At 34.4% G+C, this 20198-nt stretch overlaps 1 protein-coding gene across 1 annotated transcript in view; it reads right to left on the reverse strand.

Annotated features, from left to right (window-relative positions):
* PROS1 (protein S) overlaps nt 1–20198 on the reverse strand; it is a 65700-nt gene that overhangs the window by 16894 nt on the left and 28608 nt on the right. The window contains exons 4-10 of the mRNA XM_037152356.2: nt 18303–18389; nt 16767–16889; nt 16533–16664; nt 13369–13494; nt 11078–11199; nt 9128–9243; nt 2639–2828 (exon numbers count right to left, since the gene is read on the reverse strand). Coding sequence (XP_037008251.2) covers nt 2639–2828; nt 9128–9243; nt 11078–11199; nt 13369–13494; nt 16533–16664; nt 16767–16889; nt 18303–18389 — 896 coding nt within the window. The remainder of the gene's footprint in view (nt 1–2638; nt 2829–9127; nt 9244–11077; nt 11200–13368; nt 13495–16532; nt 16665–16766; nt 16890–18302; nt 18390–20198) is intronic.

Below are 20198 nucleotides of genomic sequence, written 5' to 3' on the forward strand. Positions count from 1 at the left end.
TAAAGGGTCTCCAAATGACTCAGGACTTATGCAGACCCATTCCCTCTAGGATTCAGAACCAGGGCAACAGCTGAAAGGGTACAAGTGGCAACTAGGAGACAACTTCTTCCCCAGCAAATCTCAAGAGGCCAGGCAGTGGCACTGTCCCCTCCTTGCGCCCTCCCCCATGCAGAGCCATGAAGCAGTGAAATGAGTTGCCCCACCTGGACAATTGCCTAAGCCTCCACCTGACACAATTTACAGGTGCCTTTTCTACAACAGGCTATACTACTAAGACAGGGAATCAAGCAGCTCAACCTAATACATAGAGACAAACATGGGGAGGCTGTCAAATTGAGGAGACAAATAAATATGACCCAAATGAAAGAACAGAAGAAAACTCTCCAAAAAGAGAATTTAAAAAAATGGATAAAAGCAACCTATTGGATGCAGAGTTCAAAACACTGGTTAGCAGGATACTCAAAGAACATATTGGGTATTGCAACAGCATAAAAAAGGCCCAGGCAGAAATGAAGATTGCCTTAAGTGAAATAAAGAAAAACCTACAGGGAACCATCAGTAGAGGGGATGAAGCTGAAAGTCAAATCAACAATTTGGAACATAAGGAAGAAAGAAAACATTTAATCAGAACAGCAAGAAGAAAAGAGCATTCAAAAAAATAAGAATAGAATAAGAAGCCTCTCAGACATCTCCACCTTACCAATATCTTAATCATAGGGGTGCCAGAAGACGAGGAAGAGCAAGAAATTGAAAACTTACTTCAAAAAATTGGGACAACTGTAATCACATAATCAATAAAATATATTTTTGAAAAAAATAAAATGATACTTAAATTATTTCAAGTAACTTCTATGCTGCATAAATTGGTTTGAAGCATTACATTTACTAACAAACCTTCAAAATTGTAAGCTGATAAAATATCATGTGGTAATTTTTTTAAATGAAAGATATGAAGTAGGAAAAGAAATCTTACTTATATGGGGAGGAATTCATAAATCCTTAAAATATTGAATCAAGAATTTAAGAAAAACCACTAGCACCATATTTATCACCAAATTAATATTTTTCTGTGACTTGTTTATTTTTCCTAAATTTTATTTTTATATAAAATGCATTGTTTAAATTTTCAAAAATGCATTCAAAATTTTAACTAATTTTTTAATGCTTACCCAAGGACATTTTTTCTCATTGGTTTTAGAAAGAGGAAAAGGGAGAGAGAGAAATGTCAATCAGTTGTCTACTGAGAGCTTTTGCACAGGGGATCATACACACCGGACCAGGGATCAGGGATTGAACCTGCAATCTAGGTATGTCCCCTGACCAGGAATCAAACCCCCAACCTTTCAGTTATGTGATACCACTCCAACCAACTGAGTCACACCAGAAAGATCTGAACTAAAATGTTTTAGTTGAAATGTGGCTATACAGTAAATAGCTTCTTTCAAACAAGGATCATAAACATAGGAGACAAAAATGTATGGAACTAACTTGCTGCCTTCCATCCAACCCTAAATCCTGCCTTTAACAGTATGATTCAGGGAGAATTCATTAATGAACGTGATCTGCAACTCATGATGTTAATCTCACAGCTAAACATTTGCCTTCTTTATGATACATAATAAAACCTAACTAGGCATTTATTAAAATTCTACTTCAATCAACTTTTTTCTATTTGTATAAACTCACTGGGGAAAAATGCTCTCTTTTGCTGAAAAGGTGATTGTAGTGATTTTAAATACATTATTTTGGGACATTAGGCAATCCCTTATCCAAGAAAATCTCCATTTAATAAAGTTTATTAAAATGATGTTATTGATTATTAAAATAAAGGCCTATTATTAGGTACTACTTGAAATGCTAGTTTCTAAGCACTCTAATTGCTACTGGCAAACATAAACTGCGTAGATTGATTACCTATATGCTAATATTTAAAACTGAATTAACTTTGATTTTGTTTCTAAGTGTAATTCTCTTTCATTGAAAAATAATTGGTGGCTATTCAGTATAGCTGTCCTTCATCAGTGGTGTCTTTGCATAAACTATTATGCCAGCTAATAACTCAGATCTATAAGAGAGACACCCCTGTTCACCCAGTGAGAGCCACTAAAAAAGGTAAGAAGTCAGCTCTGGCCAATGTGGCTTGGCTGATTGGAGCATCAAGCAATAAATGAAAGGTTGTGAGTTCAATTCCCAGTTGGGGCGCATGTCTGGGTTGCATGTTGGATACTTGGTCCCAGCACCTAAGATCCCCAGTCCTGGTGTGTACAGGAGAGGTAACCAATAAATGTTTCTCTTTCACTTCAATATTTCTGTCTCTTGCTTCTCCATTCCCTTCCTCTCTCTCTAAGAACAATGAAAAATGTCAAGTGATAATTAGAAGGGTAAGTAGTTAAAGACAGACTACATCAAGCAAATAACTGAAAACCACTTTAGTCAGGAGAAAACCTGAATATATTAAGTGAGGTTATTCTTCTTTAGGCCATTTCATGGATTTGTAGTGCACAGAATATATTTCATAAAACATCAAATTAAATCCAACCTCATCTAGGTTCAGTATCACTATAAAAATTAAGTTATTAATGATTTATACAATCTATGTCAAAGTGAAAAGATTCTTTATAAAATCTGCACAACGTACCATATTCCACACACCATTATTAATAACCTGGCCTCCAGTTGTGATCTGTGTTGTATGTTCATTCTTAAACTGAATTTCAAGCTTTCCATCACGAACTGCAATCAGGAACCAAGCTGAGTGGTCAATAGATTCTGCATAAAGTATAACACCTTCTGAATCATATGTCCGGAAATCAAATGTGGCTGAAAATCTAAACAATGGACAAAGAGAGAGTCTTAATAGTGTGAATACGGAAGGCTCATGGTATTATTCCTTTTTTCTTGTACTGGCAAAAAGCAGTATGTTGAAAGAGTAGACTATTTCTGTCCTTGGGATTAATAAGAGACAAGCACAGACTTAGACTGTTACTATATTATCTCTGGTTCCATGTGTGTTAAAATTAAGTTATTATACTTTTTTCCTTATTCTTGGAGCCTTTCATCCCAGTGAACAGATATTTGGGTAATTTTCCATCATTTTTTGGTATTGGTTTTGGAGGCACTCTTTCAAATGCTTGAATTAATGCACATGTACCAATTTTAGGCATATTGTATCTCTCCTAGACTCTTTTATACACTATATAATTTGGTTAAGTTCTTTTTGCTGTATCTGTAAGTGATCAGTAAAAGATATTACAATTTCATTATTGGTTTATCCATCATAATGCATATTTTCCCCATGATTTCATATATATCAGGAAGAAATCACTCACAGAGATACATAAAATAGCATCTGGATGACTGAAAATACAGTTCAGCCTTCATGTGTGGTTAAAAAGGTAAAGTCAAAAAATGTATCTGTTAGCTTGATTTCAAAAAGGTCTTCCAAACTCTAACTGCATAAATCATTCATACTAGAATACATGGGAAGAGAGCTTAAAAGATACAGTCTAATACTAGCAAACCAAATTCAACAATATATTAAAAAGGATTATATACCATAATCAAGTGGGATTTATTCTAGGGATGGGAGGATGATCCAATATCCACAAATCAATCAACATGATATACTATATTAACAAAATGAAGAATAAAAACTATACATCATCCTAATACACACAAAAAATACTTGCTAAAATTCAACATCCATTTATGTTAAAAACTCTCAATAAAGTGGGTATAGAGGGGATGAATCTCAACATAATAAAGGCCATATGACAGACCAACAGACAACAACATATTCGGGGGGAAAAGTGAAAGCTTTTCCTCTAAGAGCAGGAACAAGACAAGGAGCAGGACAAGACAAGTGGCTTTCTCTTGCCACTTTTATTCAACAAACTCTTGGAAGTCCTTGCCATGGAAATCAGGCTAGATAAAGAAATAAAAGGTGTCCAGACCAGAAAAGAAGAATCATGACTTGCAGATGACATAACACATGTAGAAAACCCTTTAGACTCCACCAAAAACTGTTATAATAAATGAATTCAACACAGCTGCAGAATACAAAATCACTGTACAGAAATCTGTTGTTTCTATCCACTAATAACAATCTATCAGAGAAATTAAGAAAACAATCCCATTTACAGTGGGACCAAAAAGAATAATACCAAGTAATTAATTTATCCAAGGAGGTGAAACACTTATGGACTGAAAACTGTAAGACACTGATAAAAAGAACAACAAAAACTGAAGATACAAATAAATGTGAAAACATTTTGTACTCGTGAACTGTTAGAATTAATATTGTTAAAATATTCACACTACCCAAAGCAATCTAAAGATTCAGTTGCAATTGCAATTAAAATTCCAATGCCCCCCCTCCAGTCCTCCGCCTTCATTGCCACTAGAATGCCGCAGGGCCCTCCCCACAGGCCCTGGGCTGGGCACGGCCTCCACCTTCGTAACTTATTCTTTTCTGCTTCCTTCCTTTCTCCTAGTCACTCCTCCAGTCTCACCGGGTCTGGTTTTCTGTATTCTTTCCTCTCTTTCTCCAGTGTCTCTCTGCGCCTATGTACGACTAACCTTCCCAGCCCCATGTGTGTTCTTTCTCTCCTTTTCTGTCTCTGGGTCTTCCTGTTTCTCCCCCCTCCTTTTCCCTCTCCCTTGTCTGTTTTTCTGTGCTTGGCCCACCCTCTCTCTCTCTATGGCTCCCTCCAGTCCCTCCCCCTGGAACTCTCTTGTCTCTCTCCCATCTGGCAGACCACATTCCTCTCCATCTCCATCTGTCCCCCTTCACAGCCCCTCTGCCTTCCCGGTCCATAGCCCTCCCTCTTCCTATCCCACAGAGTCTCTCCCCATTCAGCCCCTTTTCAGGGCACTGTCCAGGCCTTAGATCCCAGGCCTGGGCACGCCTAGGGCCAGCTGGGCAGGGGACACCAATCCCTGGTCCCCACGATCTTTCCCCCCAAACCTCAACCCCATAAAAAATTCTGATGGCAGTTTTTGTGGAACTAGAATAAATAATTCTAAAATTTCTAGGGAACCACAGAAGATCCCAAACAGCTAAGGCCGGAGGTATCACACTTCCTGATTTCAAACTACACTGCAAAGCTATAGTAATCAGAATGGCAACAAAATGGCAAAAAAAAAGAAATGGACACATCAACAGAGCAGAACTGACAGCCCAGAAATAAACCCACACATGTATGGGCAATCAATTCATGGCAAATGAGTCAAGAACATACAATGGAGAAAGAACAGTCTCTTCAATAAATGGTGTTGGAAAAGTGGACAGCCCCTTACAAAAGAATGAAACTAGACCACTAGCTCACATAATATACAAAAATTAATTCAAGATGGATTAAAGATTTGACTATAAGACCTGAAACTATAAAATACATAGAAAACAGGATGTAAGCTTCTTGACATCTGTCTTTGCAATGTTTTCATGGAACTGACTCTAAAGGAAAGGAGAACAAAAAGCACAAATAAAAAATGGAACTACATCAAACTAAAGAGCTTCTACACAGCAAAGGAAGCAATAATCAAAATGAAAAGGCAACCTATCAAACTGGAGAAGATATTTGCAAACCATACATCCAACAAAGAATATCTAAAATATACAAAGAATTCAAACAACTCAACAACAATAGTTTAAAAATAAGCAGAAAATCTGAATAGGCATTTTTCCAAAGAAGGCATACAGACAGCCAACAGGCACATGAAAAGATGCTCAATTTCACTAATAACTAGAATAATGCAAATCGAATCTATAATGAGACATAACTTCAGACCTGCTAGAATACCTATTACCAAAAAGACAGGAAAGAAGAAATGTTGGATAAGATGTGGAAAAAAGGAAACCTTCATACACTATTGATACTAAAGTAAATTGGAACACCACTGTGAAGAACAGTATGGAGATTCCTCAAAAAATTAAGAACTACCATATAATCCAGAATTCCACTGCTGGGTATTTATTCAAAGAATACAAAACATTAATTTGAAGAGATAAATGCATCTCTATGTTCAATGTAGCATTATTTACAATAGCCGAAAAATAAAAAACAACGTAAGTGTGTGACAGATGACTGGATGAAGAAGACATGGTATATACACACACATGCACACACAGGACTACTACTCATCCACAAAAGGAATGAAATCTTGCCCTTTGAAATAAAAAGAATAGAATGAGAGAAATCAGATAGAGAAGGACTAATACTGCATGAATTTAAAACAAACAAACAGAACACATGAAAACAAAACAAATTCACAGATACAGAGAATAGGTTGGTAGTACCAGAGGGGAAAGGAGTTTGAGGGGTAGGTGAGAATGGTGTAGAGGGTTAATTGTATGGTGAAGCACAGTAACTAGACTTTGGGGGGTGATCACTCAGTAGCATAAACATATATCAAATTATAATGTGCACCTGAAACTTATATATGAGGGGAAGACCACACCCGAAATGGAATTATTTTCTACAGGGCAAGCCCCTTGTAGTATAGGCTTCCCTTGCTAGGTGAGTGTTCTACAAACCCATCTGTATCAGTGTACCAGCTGGCAGTGTGAGAAACTGCATTTAGCATCAGTGAATTTTTTTTTGAAGACTCAACACTTGGCCCACTTTATGACGGGTGATTTACGAGTGCACCTTCCCACACTGCACTGAGTGTTCGGCAGTTTTTGACCAAAAATGACAAGATCCCTGTGCCCCTCACCCCTCTTCATAGGATCTTGCTGAAAAAAAAAGATCCTTTTTTTGTTGTTTCCCCACTTGAAAAAAGTCCTTAAAGGGAAATGTTTGCTGATGTGAAAGAGGCAGAAACACCAAAAGGCATCAAAATTGACAAGTTCAAAAACTGTTCTGAGCAGTGGAAAAAATGTCTCGATAGGTGCATTGCATCAAATGGAGGGTACTTTGAAGGTGACTGAAGTTTAATATGTAAGAATAAATGCACAACTTTTTATAAATAAATTTCAGGTTTTTGCACCCCTCTGTAATGTTATATACCAATTTTATCCTAAAAAACAGAAAGAGTCTAGCCATGTGTTTTGGGCTATCAGAGTTCTGGCAATGCCTGTTGCTATTAAGACTCTGGACACAGATGTGGCTATTACAAGGGGGAAAAATCTAACAGCTGCTACATTTTAAAATAATATGTATTGATTCAGTGACCATTGGACATTTTAATGAGAATCAGCAATAAATTATCAAAGGGACCAGCAAATCAAAATGATCAAAAAAATACAAGGAATACAAAAGTATAACTATTAGTCCCCTGAGTGAAATTAACACAAAGATAACTTAAGTTAAAAAGTTAGGACTTTTGCTAAATACAACAAGGAACCCCACACCTTATCCCTCAGTGTAACAGTAATAACAACAGAGGTACCATTTGCAATGCAGCACTGATTTACTTCTAATGGAACAAAGAAAGGTGATACGATAATCTTTTTAATCTTAGAATTTCATGGAAATATTCTAAAGAAGTAAATGTGAAGTAAAGTGTGCTGAATGGATAACAATGTAATAGAAATATACTGAACTCAGATTATTTCATAAGGAAATAATTTTTTCGTAGAAAAAGTACTTTTTTCCCATAATCATCATATTTTGCTGATATGAAGCATGTGTTATCTTGACAAAACCTAAATCTGTGTATGCTCAGAATCTTCCTTAATAATTCTATTATGGAGATAATTTCTGTCTCTTTGTAAAATCACGCTGAACCACTAATTCAGAGTCGTGTTCTGCATATTTTCTTTCTGAAATACATCAACATACTGATTCATTACACTGGGGAACAATTCATTATTTTTTCATAAGTACTGTAGAGTAAAAAAAGAGTGAAGTGAATCTGTTATCTTTTGGGTAGAGTAGTTGATCATGGAAAATAGCTGAAGGAATTTGAAAAAATAGAAAAAAATCAAAAAAGCACTAGCTGTTCTTTTTGTTGGTTACACAGGTGGTAGTTCATAAAAATTCATCAAGCTGTACATTTGAAACATGTCCATTTCTGTATACATTATACTTCAGTGAAAAGCTTAAACTAAGTAATTAACTAAGTAAATAAATAAAACTGGGAAAAATAATTATTTGGCCAATTTGATCCAATGTTAGACTCCAAGCTATTATGAATTGTCTCTGAGAAATGAATACCCCTGAACATGCCTGAAAGTATTTAATAGTTATTTTTTCCTCTCTCATTTTAATTATTTACTTGGCACAGAACAGTTATCTCTAATCTATCACTATATGATGTTATCTGTTCTGAGATGTTAAAGGGGAAAACCGGGTTGTAGCAGAAAATAAAGTGTTGAAGAAGCACAATTACATCAGTGAATCTTAGAATAAATTTCAATGATTCTTAATGCTAAGATTTCTTTGAATTCACATTTAATGAAAAATTGCTCATGCACATAATAAATTAAATTCTAAATATGGCTGTTTATTTCATTAAAGTATTTTAAAATTTGGACTCTATAACTACTCTCAAACATGTTTCCTTTACATGATTCCAACTCTAATTTCTTTTTTCAGATTGTGTATGACTCTGAGACAATTTGATAATTAAAGTAGAATCACGACTCAAAAACATAAGCAACTACTTCTTCCTAACATCACCCTAACTATAGGAATAGAAGATAAAGTACTCAGTGAGTCTATTAAAACCATGTGATTCATTTCTTTAATTGCACTTAAGCAATCTTACGAATGTTCCTTAATAAGTATGAATATAATCATATTTAAAAGCAATACTTTTGAGTCTTTTCTCGTGACTTAGTTTTTAAAACATATATAAAAAACAATACAAGTTTTACACATACACTAAATCTACTTTCCCAGCTTCTTAGTAAATGTGTATTCACTACAAAAGGAAGGATGAGGGGAAAAGGGAAAATACAGTCAGCGGGGAAAGCCTGCCTAGAATGACCCAAACTGGCTCTGGCATGGAAATTACACAGGTGAAGGAGTGGATTAACTTTATGGCTTTCCATATCATCTGATTGATAATATACCTAAATTTCTGATTTATAAGCAACTTCATACATTTCAAGCTTGTTCAGTCACTTTTTCTATTCTGACCTGCTTACCTCTAGAAATTGTCACTGATATTGGTACCTCACCTGATGACATCCGGTAAGCGAAATTTTAGATATAAAACAACCCCTGCAAACTGCTCTGCCAAGTAAAGTAGTTCATAATTTTTGTCAAGGTCCAAGGGAAGGCACACTGGAATAGCCTAGAGGAAAGAAAACACACAAACAAATGCATAATTTACTGCTTGATGTTTTTGTCATAGATGATGCCCTGTTTCTTTGGTTGCTGGAGTTCTTGTCAAATGCGTCCTCTATGATACACTAAAATTTAAAATATTAAAATTTTTAATATAAAATATTTAATATAAAAATATTAAAATTTTAAAATATCTTGGTAATAACAAAGCCCTATCTTTTACTTTCCTGTGGAGTCCATCAGTATAATCTCAGAGCATATGTGTGTTTTAAAATCTTGCTGAATGTGTCCGGCTTCATATTTTTGTCTTTAATATTACCTTTGTATATTACAATCTGAAATACAAACTTTTTTCTCTAGTAACAATATGTAACACCTCATTTCACTGATACAGGTATCAGACCTTCCACAAATTATTCTTGAAAATTATTTTTATTTGGAGTCATAAATAGGTGAGAAAATTAATGTACCAATAAACAGTACCTCATTTGTTCACTCATTTATTAGTAAGCAAAAAATTTCTGAGCAAAAATTGTGCTAACCAGATGGGAATGGGAATATTGAAACACTTAGATGGAATAAATATAAATAAGGTATCACCGTAGTCTCCAATGAAGATACCAAAAAAGTGATTTAGTCATTAAACCTGAAATCAAGTACTTTCTTCTGAAAAATAAAAATAAACATTAAAATGTAAAGTCTTTTAGACATAAATTCTTAGGCATATATATGGCTATTTTGGAAGGAATTGTGTACATAGCACTATATTAAATTTAGGTCCAAAAATAACATTTCATCTCCTCTTACAACTTTAATAAACCTACTCAGAGGTAGATGGTGATCTGTAACTACAATAAATATTCAAATTATAACAGTTAATTACAATCTAAATGTTCAGACAGCATGGCACTTCCAAGTAAGTACTTCCAAAGTTAGTACACAGGCCAACTATCTCATCTCACCACCCTCTACCAAGTAGGTAGGAAAAACTGAATGTCACATTTTGGGAGACATAATACAGCACTGTCTTGATTATAAAGAGGCATGTGTATACACACTATTAAATTGTTATTAAGGATTTTGTCTTTTTACTGTTTGCCTCATAATCATATAAAATTTCACCTTCACTTGTAAAAGTAAGAGATACAAGAACCACACTAAGAATCACAAACATATGATCCTTATTCAGAAAAAAAAATAGCCTCAGAGGTTGATCTATTTATTTGAATAAAGGGAAAACTAGAACCTACCCCTAACATTCAATTTCTGGGTGAATTATGTGTTAAATCTCAGTAACTGAAAGCAAGTTCAATAAATACAGATGAACAAAATTAGTCTCTAAAATTTCTGATATACACAAACCCCACTCAGTGTTCTAGTCTGACAGAGTCGTTTCCACCCGAGATTTTATGAACACTCTTGCAGGTACTAACATGCCTAGGGTGTGATCAAACTTGTGATCAGAATGGTGAATAAAGAAAAGTAGACACTGAGAAACATTTTCACTAAAGTTTTAATGCAAGATTTTTTTCCTCACAAAGTATAAACTTCAGCTTTCCTTAAGTTTCTGAAATCAGCACATATATTTTGTATTGTGTAAATGTACGTGCCATACATATGAGCCTCTCTGAACTGTGACCCTGCAGCTTTTCTTCTTATTTAGGTAATAATTATTCCCACTTGTTTATGACTTTACATGACCACAATTAGTAAATAGATTGTGACTCTCCGTGTAAATGGAAGTATAGTAGTAATTGTAGAACACCTGTATTTTTCTGGAAAGTGTGCCTGGACTCTTCTTTTAGAAAAGAGATGGGATGTTTAGCATTGCAAAATGTTACCTCACAGTTCCTCTGATCGTGGGCAAGCTTGAATCCTTTCTTCCCATCACAGTAACAAGAATAACCTCCAGGGTAATTGACACAAAGTTGAGCACACACGTTGTCAGAGCATTCATCCACATCTGGAGTAAAAGAGAATGTAAGTCTTAGTATCTCCTAAACGCTCAATGCGGTAGAAGGAATATTCTGATTTTAGTCTGAGATATCAGTGATAACAGATCCTTAGTGAAGAAGATCTCTACATCAAATTACATTTAAACACTTGGCATGAAAATTTAAGTGAGCCACAAGTGTAATTCCTATGTATTTATAAACTCAAAACCACAAATTTAATGTAAAAATTCCATTAACAGTTAACAAAAATATAGTAAGTTTGCTAATTTTCTGAGTGTGAGTTTGAAGGAAAAAGGACTGAACCTCAAGTTAGTTGTCATTTCTGATATCATTCCACTGAGACAACCGCACAATTCTTTTCTTCAAAGAAAAGAAAGGGAAGGGAGAGAGGAGAGGAGGGGGGAGGAGGAAAGGAAGAAGGGGAAGAAAAGATTCCTTTTAACTGAAAGGCAATGTACTTGAAGATTAAATGACAATATCAAAACCATTTAACTGTTCATAATGCAATGATTAATGGCGGCAATAAATTTAAGGATATACCTTTTTCCTTATCTTTAATAAAATAACAAAACCGAAAATCTCTCTGTGTTACATTATCTCCCATATTGTGAAATCTATGTGGTCCCTGTTCTCACTCCATATTTTGAGAAAAATCAGCCTTGAAAATTTGTAATAATAAAGCTTCTGCTAAAGTCCACTTCAGAGCTCCTAACCTTTTTCGATGAACACACCCAATGAGATCTTTGAAAATTCCCAAATTCATAAGTGCTATATAACACAAAATGCTTTAAAATAGAAACTCAAAATTAGTGAACCCTCAATACCATTAAAAGGTAATGTTATATAATTAAAGTAATAAAATATGATGTCCTGTAAATCATTTTTAATCTGTCATTCACTGAAAAGAACTATAACATCAATGATAAAGTTGGCTAATGGTCCATCTACAAATGCCTAGGGTTTACCACAGTAATTTCTATCTGGAGTGGTGGGAGAGTAGAAATGGTGTGTTGGGGGGGGGGTTCTGGTGAGTGTGTGAAGAGGTGAGGCCTCAAAATCTCAAGAGGAGTATATATAATTGAAAGACTGTATTCTAAAATTATTATTAAGTTAGGCAAATTCACGGAGACAGGAAGTAGGTTAGAGATGAACTGGGTTTGGAAGAGGGAGAAAGAGCAATTACTGCTAATGGTTACAGAGTTCAGTTTGGGATGGTAAAAACTTTTAGAACAGATAATGGTAATGGTTACATGACTATGTAAAATATAATTAATGCCACTAAACTGTACACATAAAAATGGTTAAACAGCCACATTATATCTCATATATAGTTTGCCACAATAGAAAAATTACTATTTATTTTATTGGTTTAGTCATAGTATTAAATTCATTTTGAAATTTTAAAAATTTAAAAGAAGAAATGAGATAATTTGTATATATTCATGATGAAAAAAAATAATGCCCTGACAGGTACATCCAAGCTGCCTGAGGCACACGCACAGCACCACTGCAGCCAAATAAAATAATACCAAGTCCAAGGGCGTCCACCCTCATCCACAGGTGCTGACAGTACTAATCTGTGCTTCTCTCATTTCTAGAGCCATTATCATTTGGTTATACTTTTATTTGTCTTTTATATGTATTTAATTATAATAGAATGTTGTTATTTCCTATTTCGCACACAGAAAATCATAGTTGGTATAAAATTAAGGGTTTCTAGCCAACCTTGTTGTAGGTAATGCCCACATAATTTTTTTTTTTATCCCACATTTTTTATTGTTGTTCAAGTATAGTTGTCTCCATTTTTAAACTTGCCTTTTTGTATATGTGTGTTATTCCTTCCAGCTTGAAATTTTTTTACCCTTGAATATTATTTAAATGATGTGAAAATACGTGTATTTTGCTTTTCTCATACGTGTGAGGTCTCCAATCCATTATTTAGCTTAGACAACCAATCAGGGCACGTAACACTAAACCTAATAATCATGTGTCTTACATATACTTTTACTCTGGACGGAAGCCAATGATTGATTACTCAACTGACCAAACTATAAGATGGATTTTACCATCATAGAAAATCTGATTGTTGGTGTCAAACAGAACCAACACTTCTAACATCAAATCAGCGTTCCAACCCACTCTCTCCACCATCAACAATGACACCACCATAAGTCTACCTTCACAAGACTTTGATGTGGGATTGTATCTGTAACCTTCAGCACATTCACATTCAAAGTCTCCTGGGAAGTTCTTGCACACAGCTGTGCCACAAATGCCAGGCTTCACAGAGCATTCATCCACATCTGTAAATTAAACCAATATGTTAGAGAACATTTTTCTCATATGTTGATCTGTGTTTCCTGGACCTGGTTTAATATGAAATAAGACAACAGAGTGGCCTGGGAATAACAAAATATTAAATCTAATACCATATTTTAGTTCACTAAGTATATCTTTATGCAAATGCAAGCAATCTGACTGATGTTTGCAATGTTCCTGTGTGGTTATATAAAAGAAAAACAGGACTTTAGTTATTGTCTTATCTACCAGGTTACAGTAAGAAAGTAAATAGGATAAGGGATACACCATATTCTTAATATGTATTCCTAAATATACATTACTGAATTATGGTCTTAAAAGTATATTCTTTGTGTTATCACAAATATAAAAAATAAAAATGAGCCAGCTTATCAGTCTTATGTTTTTTTTCCTTGAAAATGGACAATGGCTAAATCTGCATACCATTATTATTGCCTGAAATATTCAAGAATGATTCAAACTTAAAATGAGATTGGTGACTAGGGAGTAGGTGTTGGGAGGTTGGATTTGGCAGAGGAGAGAAAAGGGGGAAAATTGGGAAAACTGTAATAGAATAAAAATTAAAAATACAAATAAAATGAGATTGAATAAGGTCTTAAAGTATTTATGAATCTGCAATTAATCCAATACAAATTTTAGTGCTAAATTCATATTCCTGAAATTTCAGATGCATTTACTATATTATATAGTGGAGAAGGAGACAAAATATTGATTGCAATTAGTTACTAGATAAACACCTGTGAAAAAAATAAAAACAAATGACAGAAATAGTTAAATGGATTTCTAATTATAAGTAAACTTTCCTCGTTTGTACTCTCTGAAGAAAGTCAAGTTAGATTGAAAAAATGCATTTTCTTCTCTAAAAAGTTGAGAGTTCAATTTTTCAACAGAATAATAGCCAAAATTTCAGAAACTACCCTATTGAGAGTGACATGCACAAAAATAGTAGAATCAATCCCTTGTGGTAAGGGAATTTGTCTGTATTTTGACTGTATCAGTGTCAGTATCCTGGAGATGATCATGTTCTATAGTTTTGTAAAATGTTACCATTGGGAAAAACTGGGTAAAGGGTATATGGAATCTCTTTTTATTATTTCTTACAACAGCATGTGAATCTACAGTTACGTCAAATCTTAAAAGAAAATAAAAACATATGCCTAAATTATTTGGTCTGAGAAAGACTGCAAGGAATTATTTAAGTCATATGAGTTCAGGTTACAGCACATTGCTTTTACGACTCTACACTGACATCAAATGACTGATGAAAAGTTTTACTCTTGAATTTTTAGACATTTACTGGCAACTTGATCCAAGCATATTCACATGTTGACAAAGGCCTTACTATAACAGCTGTATACATATTCTTCTAATAGTTCTGTGCTGTATTCTTTAGCTGCTATGGATAAAAAGCTATGCAAATGAAGACCATAGGTTCTAGTCATCGGGGACATTCTTATTTGTGGGTACTTTTTGTAATAATTTACATACGCATGCATAAATTCAGTATATAAGGATTAAGTGCCTTTTAATTAAAAATATAAATCATGAGCTCTTCAGGATAGACTAATTCAGGTTTTAAGTATAGACATATGAGTGGGTATTATTTGTCTGTGGCGTACATGGTATCCTGCATTCTGCTGCTTTTCTCTAAGCAGTGTTCTAATAACATTGGTGTTCTAAATTTCTAACCTGAAACAGACTTTCAAAAAGGCAACCAAGAAAGATATATGGTCACAAATTAGGTATGTGTTTAGAAGAAATTGTTAGTTAATACAGTTCACTTTAGTCATTTAAATGTGCTTTAAATAATATTAGACTAAATTACACTATACTGAACATAACTACAGTGTAGTGAGGGACAGACCACTCCTTGACTATTTAATTGGGTGGATTTACCAAAGTAGATAAGCACGAAGTCGAACGAGAAAACTTTACATTTTAATTTACTATTTTTTAACCTTGTGGCAAGAAGAACAGGATGAGGATGAGGAGAAGGAGGAAGAGAAGGAGCAAATGAGGGAGAAGGAGAAGAAAAAGAAGACAGGGAGGGAGGGAGGAACAAGGAAGGAGGGAAGGAAGAAAAGAAAGAGAAGTGGCAGGGAGGGAAGAAGAGAGGAAGGAAGGAAAGGGAAGAAGGAAGACTCACTTCTAGTTTCCACACACAAAATTTAAATTCAGGCAGGAAAACTTCATTTTTAGCCATCCACACACCTACCACTTACACCTAAACATTTAGTTATGGCAATTAAAACAGCCTGACAGAAAAGACATTATGCAGAAAGAAAAACGTCAAAACTTGGGAAAAGAGAAGCATAGAAAAATGAAATAAACTAGCAAAATTACTGATAAAAAAAAGCTAAATTGACAGGAATTATTTAAGTCTGAAATTAAAAAAATTAAGACTTATGAACAATAATGTGCTCTTATATGTATAAAAAGAAAGAAAATCAGTTCTTCATTCTTCCAAAACCACAACCAGAAATGAGGTGCAAGAGGAAAGCTTTATATTGGAAATTAGAAAGGTATTGACAAGAAAATATAAAACACAATAAAAGAAGTTACTAAGGATTGTGCTAAATTTCTTTGTATAGTTGTTTATCTTATTGGACTAAAGGAAATAATGGGATAGTGTCTGAAAAGGAACGATAAACAACCATTTTTCACACACTGTAGTACATGCAAGGACTTGCACTGAACCTTCACTTTGTCACCACATAATGAAATTCTTTATTAAAACATGATCACATGTGTATACACACATATACACACAACAAGAAAACAATACTCTACAAATAACAAACTACAATAAGAAAAAAATAAAATATAAATGATAAAATTCCCTATAAATAATAAACTAAAAGGCAGTCCCATAATATCACAAGGCTTCAAGTGGATAATAATGTGCATTTATTATAACAGCTTACAACCAGAGAGTTTTACAAGAATTTCCTGTGGAACTTTCTTTAACTGAATTTTACTCTCACATGGTAAATACCTTCTTATTCTACCCTCTTGCTCTTACCTTTGCAGTCCTTTTTATTTGAAAGTAGAACAAAACCAGTTTTACAGGAACAGTGGTAACTTCCAGGTGTATTATTACAAATCTGACTACAACCTCCATTTGTATTCAAGAGATTTCTGCATTCATTTATATCTGAAAAGGGGAAAATAAATTACTTTTAAAGTGATAAAGCCTTCAGAAAAGTTTTCAGGAGGTCAGCCCAGATAAGCCGGAGGGGTTTATTATTACACATACCAAATTCACACCTCTGTCCTTGCCAACCCGATTTACAAATGCAAGTGAATGCAGCTCTGCCATCTTTGCAGCTCACATATCCATCTTCATTGCATGGCAGAGGCTCACACTGGTCTGGAATGGCTAAAGGAAATAGACATCTATTTAGTCTTTACCATATGCCACGGTGAGATCAAATTATATGCTCTTTAATAAAAATCTTGTATATAAAATCTATAATAAACCCCCCACATTGTAAGTCCTTCCTTCAGATAATACTTCTTCATAGAGCAGTGAATCCAAGAGACAAATCTTTATTATTTTCAAAGGGAAAATACCTTTATATTTGTAAATATGTACCATATTTTATAACTGAAATTTGATTTTTTTCATATATATATATTACCTTATTTGACTCTCAAACCAATTCTATGAGATATGCAGAACAAAAGTACTCTCAATATCAGTAAGAAAAGAAATGTGGACTTCCAATGTAGGCTAAAATGGAGTAACAGGAGCCAGATTTATCTCCCTGCCTTAACTACATAGAACTCTGGTCAAAATACATGAAACAGTGGTGTTCGGACATTAAACAACAGGTAGCGGAGCATAATCATCATAAAATGTTAGAGCACTTTATGCCTATCTTAAATGATATGCCCATTTGTTTCTTTACTCATTTGTGGCCCCCTCTGCTTAAGTTAGCTAAAAAAAAATTTGTTACTTGCAAAGAAAAAAATTTTCTTAACCTAGCTAAAACTTAATTACTGAATTTTTCAAAAAATATTCTTATAAATTCACAGATTTTGAAAAGTAGTAATAAATTAGGTATTAGTTAAAATGATAGAAAAGCTAATCAGGGAATTGTTATCAAATTATTTCCCTGTCTTTTGCTAAATTGAAAAAAGGTTAAGTGTGAATTAAATATATGTGTGCAGTTTTACTTATGTAAGTAAAACTAACTTTCAATTAGAGAAAACACAGACAAATACCTAGATATTGCCAATACTGCACATAAAACATTCACAGTGAACAACCCAATTTATATCTTGCAATTTCACCTTTTTCTGTCTGGCTCTCAGGAAATTGGTGGATCAGAGACAGATAAAGTACTATACCGTATGTGAACTTCAGGGGAGAAGACTAAGTTGGTACCATAACACTTTCTACATTTATCTTCTTGATACCAAAAGTCAGAAGAATAAACTTGGCTCTACTTTGATCTGTTATTCAACTACAACATTTGGTCATACTACATGATTATTTAACAACAGCCAAAATACCACTGTTGGGAATAAAATTCTGATGTCAGTGGTCTAAAGCTCAGTAAACAAGGCACACTGTTCAATTTAAACATCAGGTGGAAATTCATTTTGCCTAAAACAGCAGCATTTCTATACAAAAAACATTTTTAAATACATTTTGAGAATAACTCCTTTTAGGGCATAATCTTCAAGGGTTCATTTGTTAATTTTTAAACATTGTATTTTCATGGGTGTGCTTTACAGGCAGGTTTTTGTTAGGTTTCGTTTTTAAATTGATTGCAGTGATGGTTACCATTGACACAGCTCCTTAGGTCAGTGTAAGCATTACTTGACTGACGTGCAGCAGTGAATAATCCAGCTCGGAAAGAGCCAAGACAATCTGTAAATACAAACAAATGTAATTTTGTTAGAGTAGCCATGCCTACTTGATCTGAAATCATGGCAGCAATTATGATCCTCTGGATTTACAGGATTCAGCATTCAAAAACAAGATTGCAAAAATAAGAAATGTTGAAAAACAGGTTTATGGAAGCTTCTCTTTGGAGAAGAATCTTAAAGCCAGAAGTGAAAAAGATCTTGAATTGGAAAAGAAATTTATTGTCACAAATCTATGTTCTTAATTCTGTAGCAGAGACATACATTTATCCTCAAATCTGTAGACCAGAGACTGACTTTTAAAATGCCTGTAATTAAATCAATAGAAGTAGTGTTTCTGGTTGCTGTAGACAACTTCCAATTCTCCCAATGTTGCATAGAGACTAACATAATATTTGCATAATGCCTCTATATTACAAAGCAAAGCAGGTTTACTGTCTTCAGTTTATTCCTCACTCCAACCCTATGAAATTAGATATGGCAATCTGGCAGAAATAACAATTGAAATAATAGAGAAAAATACTTACAGTCTTTAAAGTAATTAAGAAAAAAACAAAAAACCCAATTAAACAATGGGCAAAGGACCTGAATAGACACTTCTCCAAAAAGGACATACAGATGGCCAATGGATATATAAAAAGATGCCTAGTGTCACTAATTATCAGAGAAACTCAAGTTAAAACCACAAAAAGATATCATCTCACACCTGTCAGGATGGCTATCATCAATAAATCAACAAACAACAGTGCTGGCAAGGATGTGGAGTAAGGGGAACCCTTCTGCACTGTTGGTGGGAATGCAGACTGGTGCAGCCACTATGGAAAGCAGTGTGGAGATACCTCAAAAAATTAAAAATGGATCTGCCTTTTGACCTAGCAATCCCGCTTTTGGGAATAAATCCAAAGAAACCCAGAACACTAATTCAAAGAACATAAGCATCCCTATGTTCACTGCAGCATTATTTACAATCACCAAGATATGGAAACAGCCCAAGTAGTCATCAATACATGAGGGAATAAAACAACTATGGGACATTTACGCAGTGGAATGCTCTTTGGCTATAATAAAGGAGAAAATTTTACTCTTTGCAATAGTATGTATGGTTGGACTTGGAGAACATTATGCTAAGTGAAATATGCATCAACCCCAAACTATTGTTTATGTCCCTGAGTCACGCAGGCAAGCTCTTTGGTTACTCACTTCCTACACCGTACTTCACATCCTCAGGGCTATTCTGTAGCTACCTATTTGTACTTCTGAATCCTCTCACCTCTTCACCCATTCCCCCATACCCCTCTCCCATCTGGCAACCATCAATATGCTCTTTATATCCATGATTCTGTCTCTGCTGTTCTTGTTTGATTACTTTGTTTTTTAGATTCGATTGTTGATAGATATGTATTTATTGCCATTTTTTGTGCATAGTCTTGATCTTCTCTTCAGTAAGTCCTTTAAACATTTCATATAATAATGGTTTGGTGATGAACTTTGTTTTTTTTATCTGGGAAGCTCTTTATCTGCCCTTCAATTCTAAATGATAGTTAGCTGGGTAGAGCAATCTTGGCCGTAGGTCCGGTTTCATCACTTTGAATATTTCTTGCTAATCCCTTCTAGCCTGCAAAGTTTCTTTTGAGAAATCAGCTGACAGTCTTATGGGAACTCCCCTGTAAGTAACTAACTGCTTTTCTCTTGCTGCCTTTAATATTCTCCCATTATCTTAAACTTTGGCATTTTAATTATGATGTGTCTTAAAGTGGGCCTCCTTGCATCCATATTGTGTGGGACTCTCTGTGCTTCCTGGACTTATGTGTCT

The sequence above is a fragment of the Artibeus jamaicensis genome, unplaced genomic scaffold (genome assembly GCF_021234435.1).
Source record: "Artibeus jamaicensis isolate MK-2021 breed Jamaican fruit bat unplaced genomic scaffold, CSHL_Jam_final contig_3113, whole genome shotgun sequence".
NCBI lineage: Eukaryota > Metazoa > Chordata > Mammalia > Chiroptera > Phyllostomidae > Artibeus > Artibeus jamaicensis.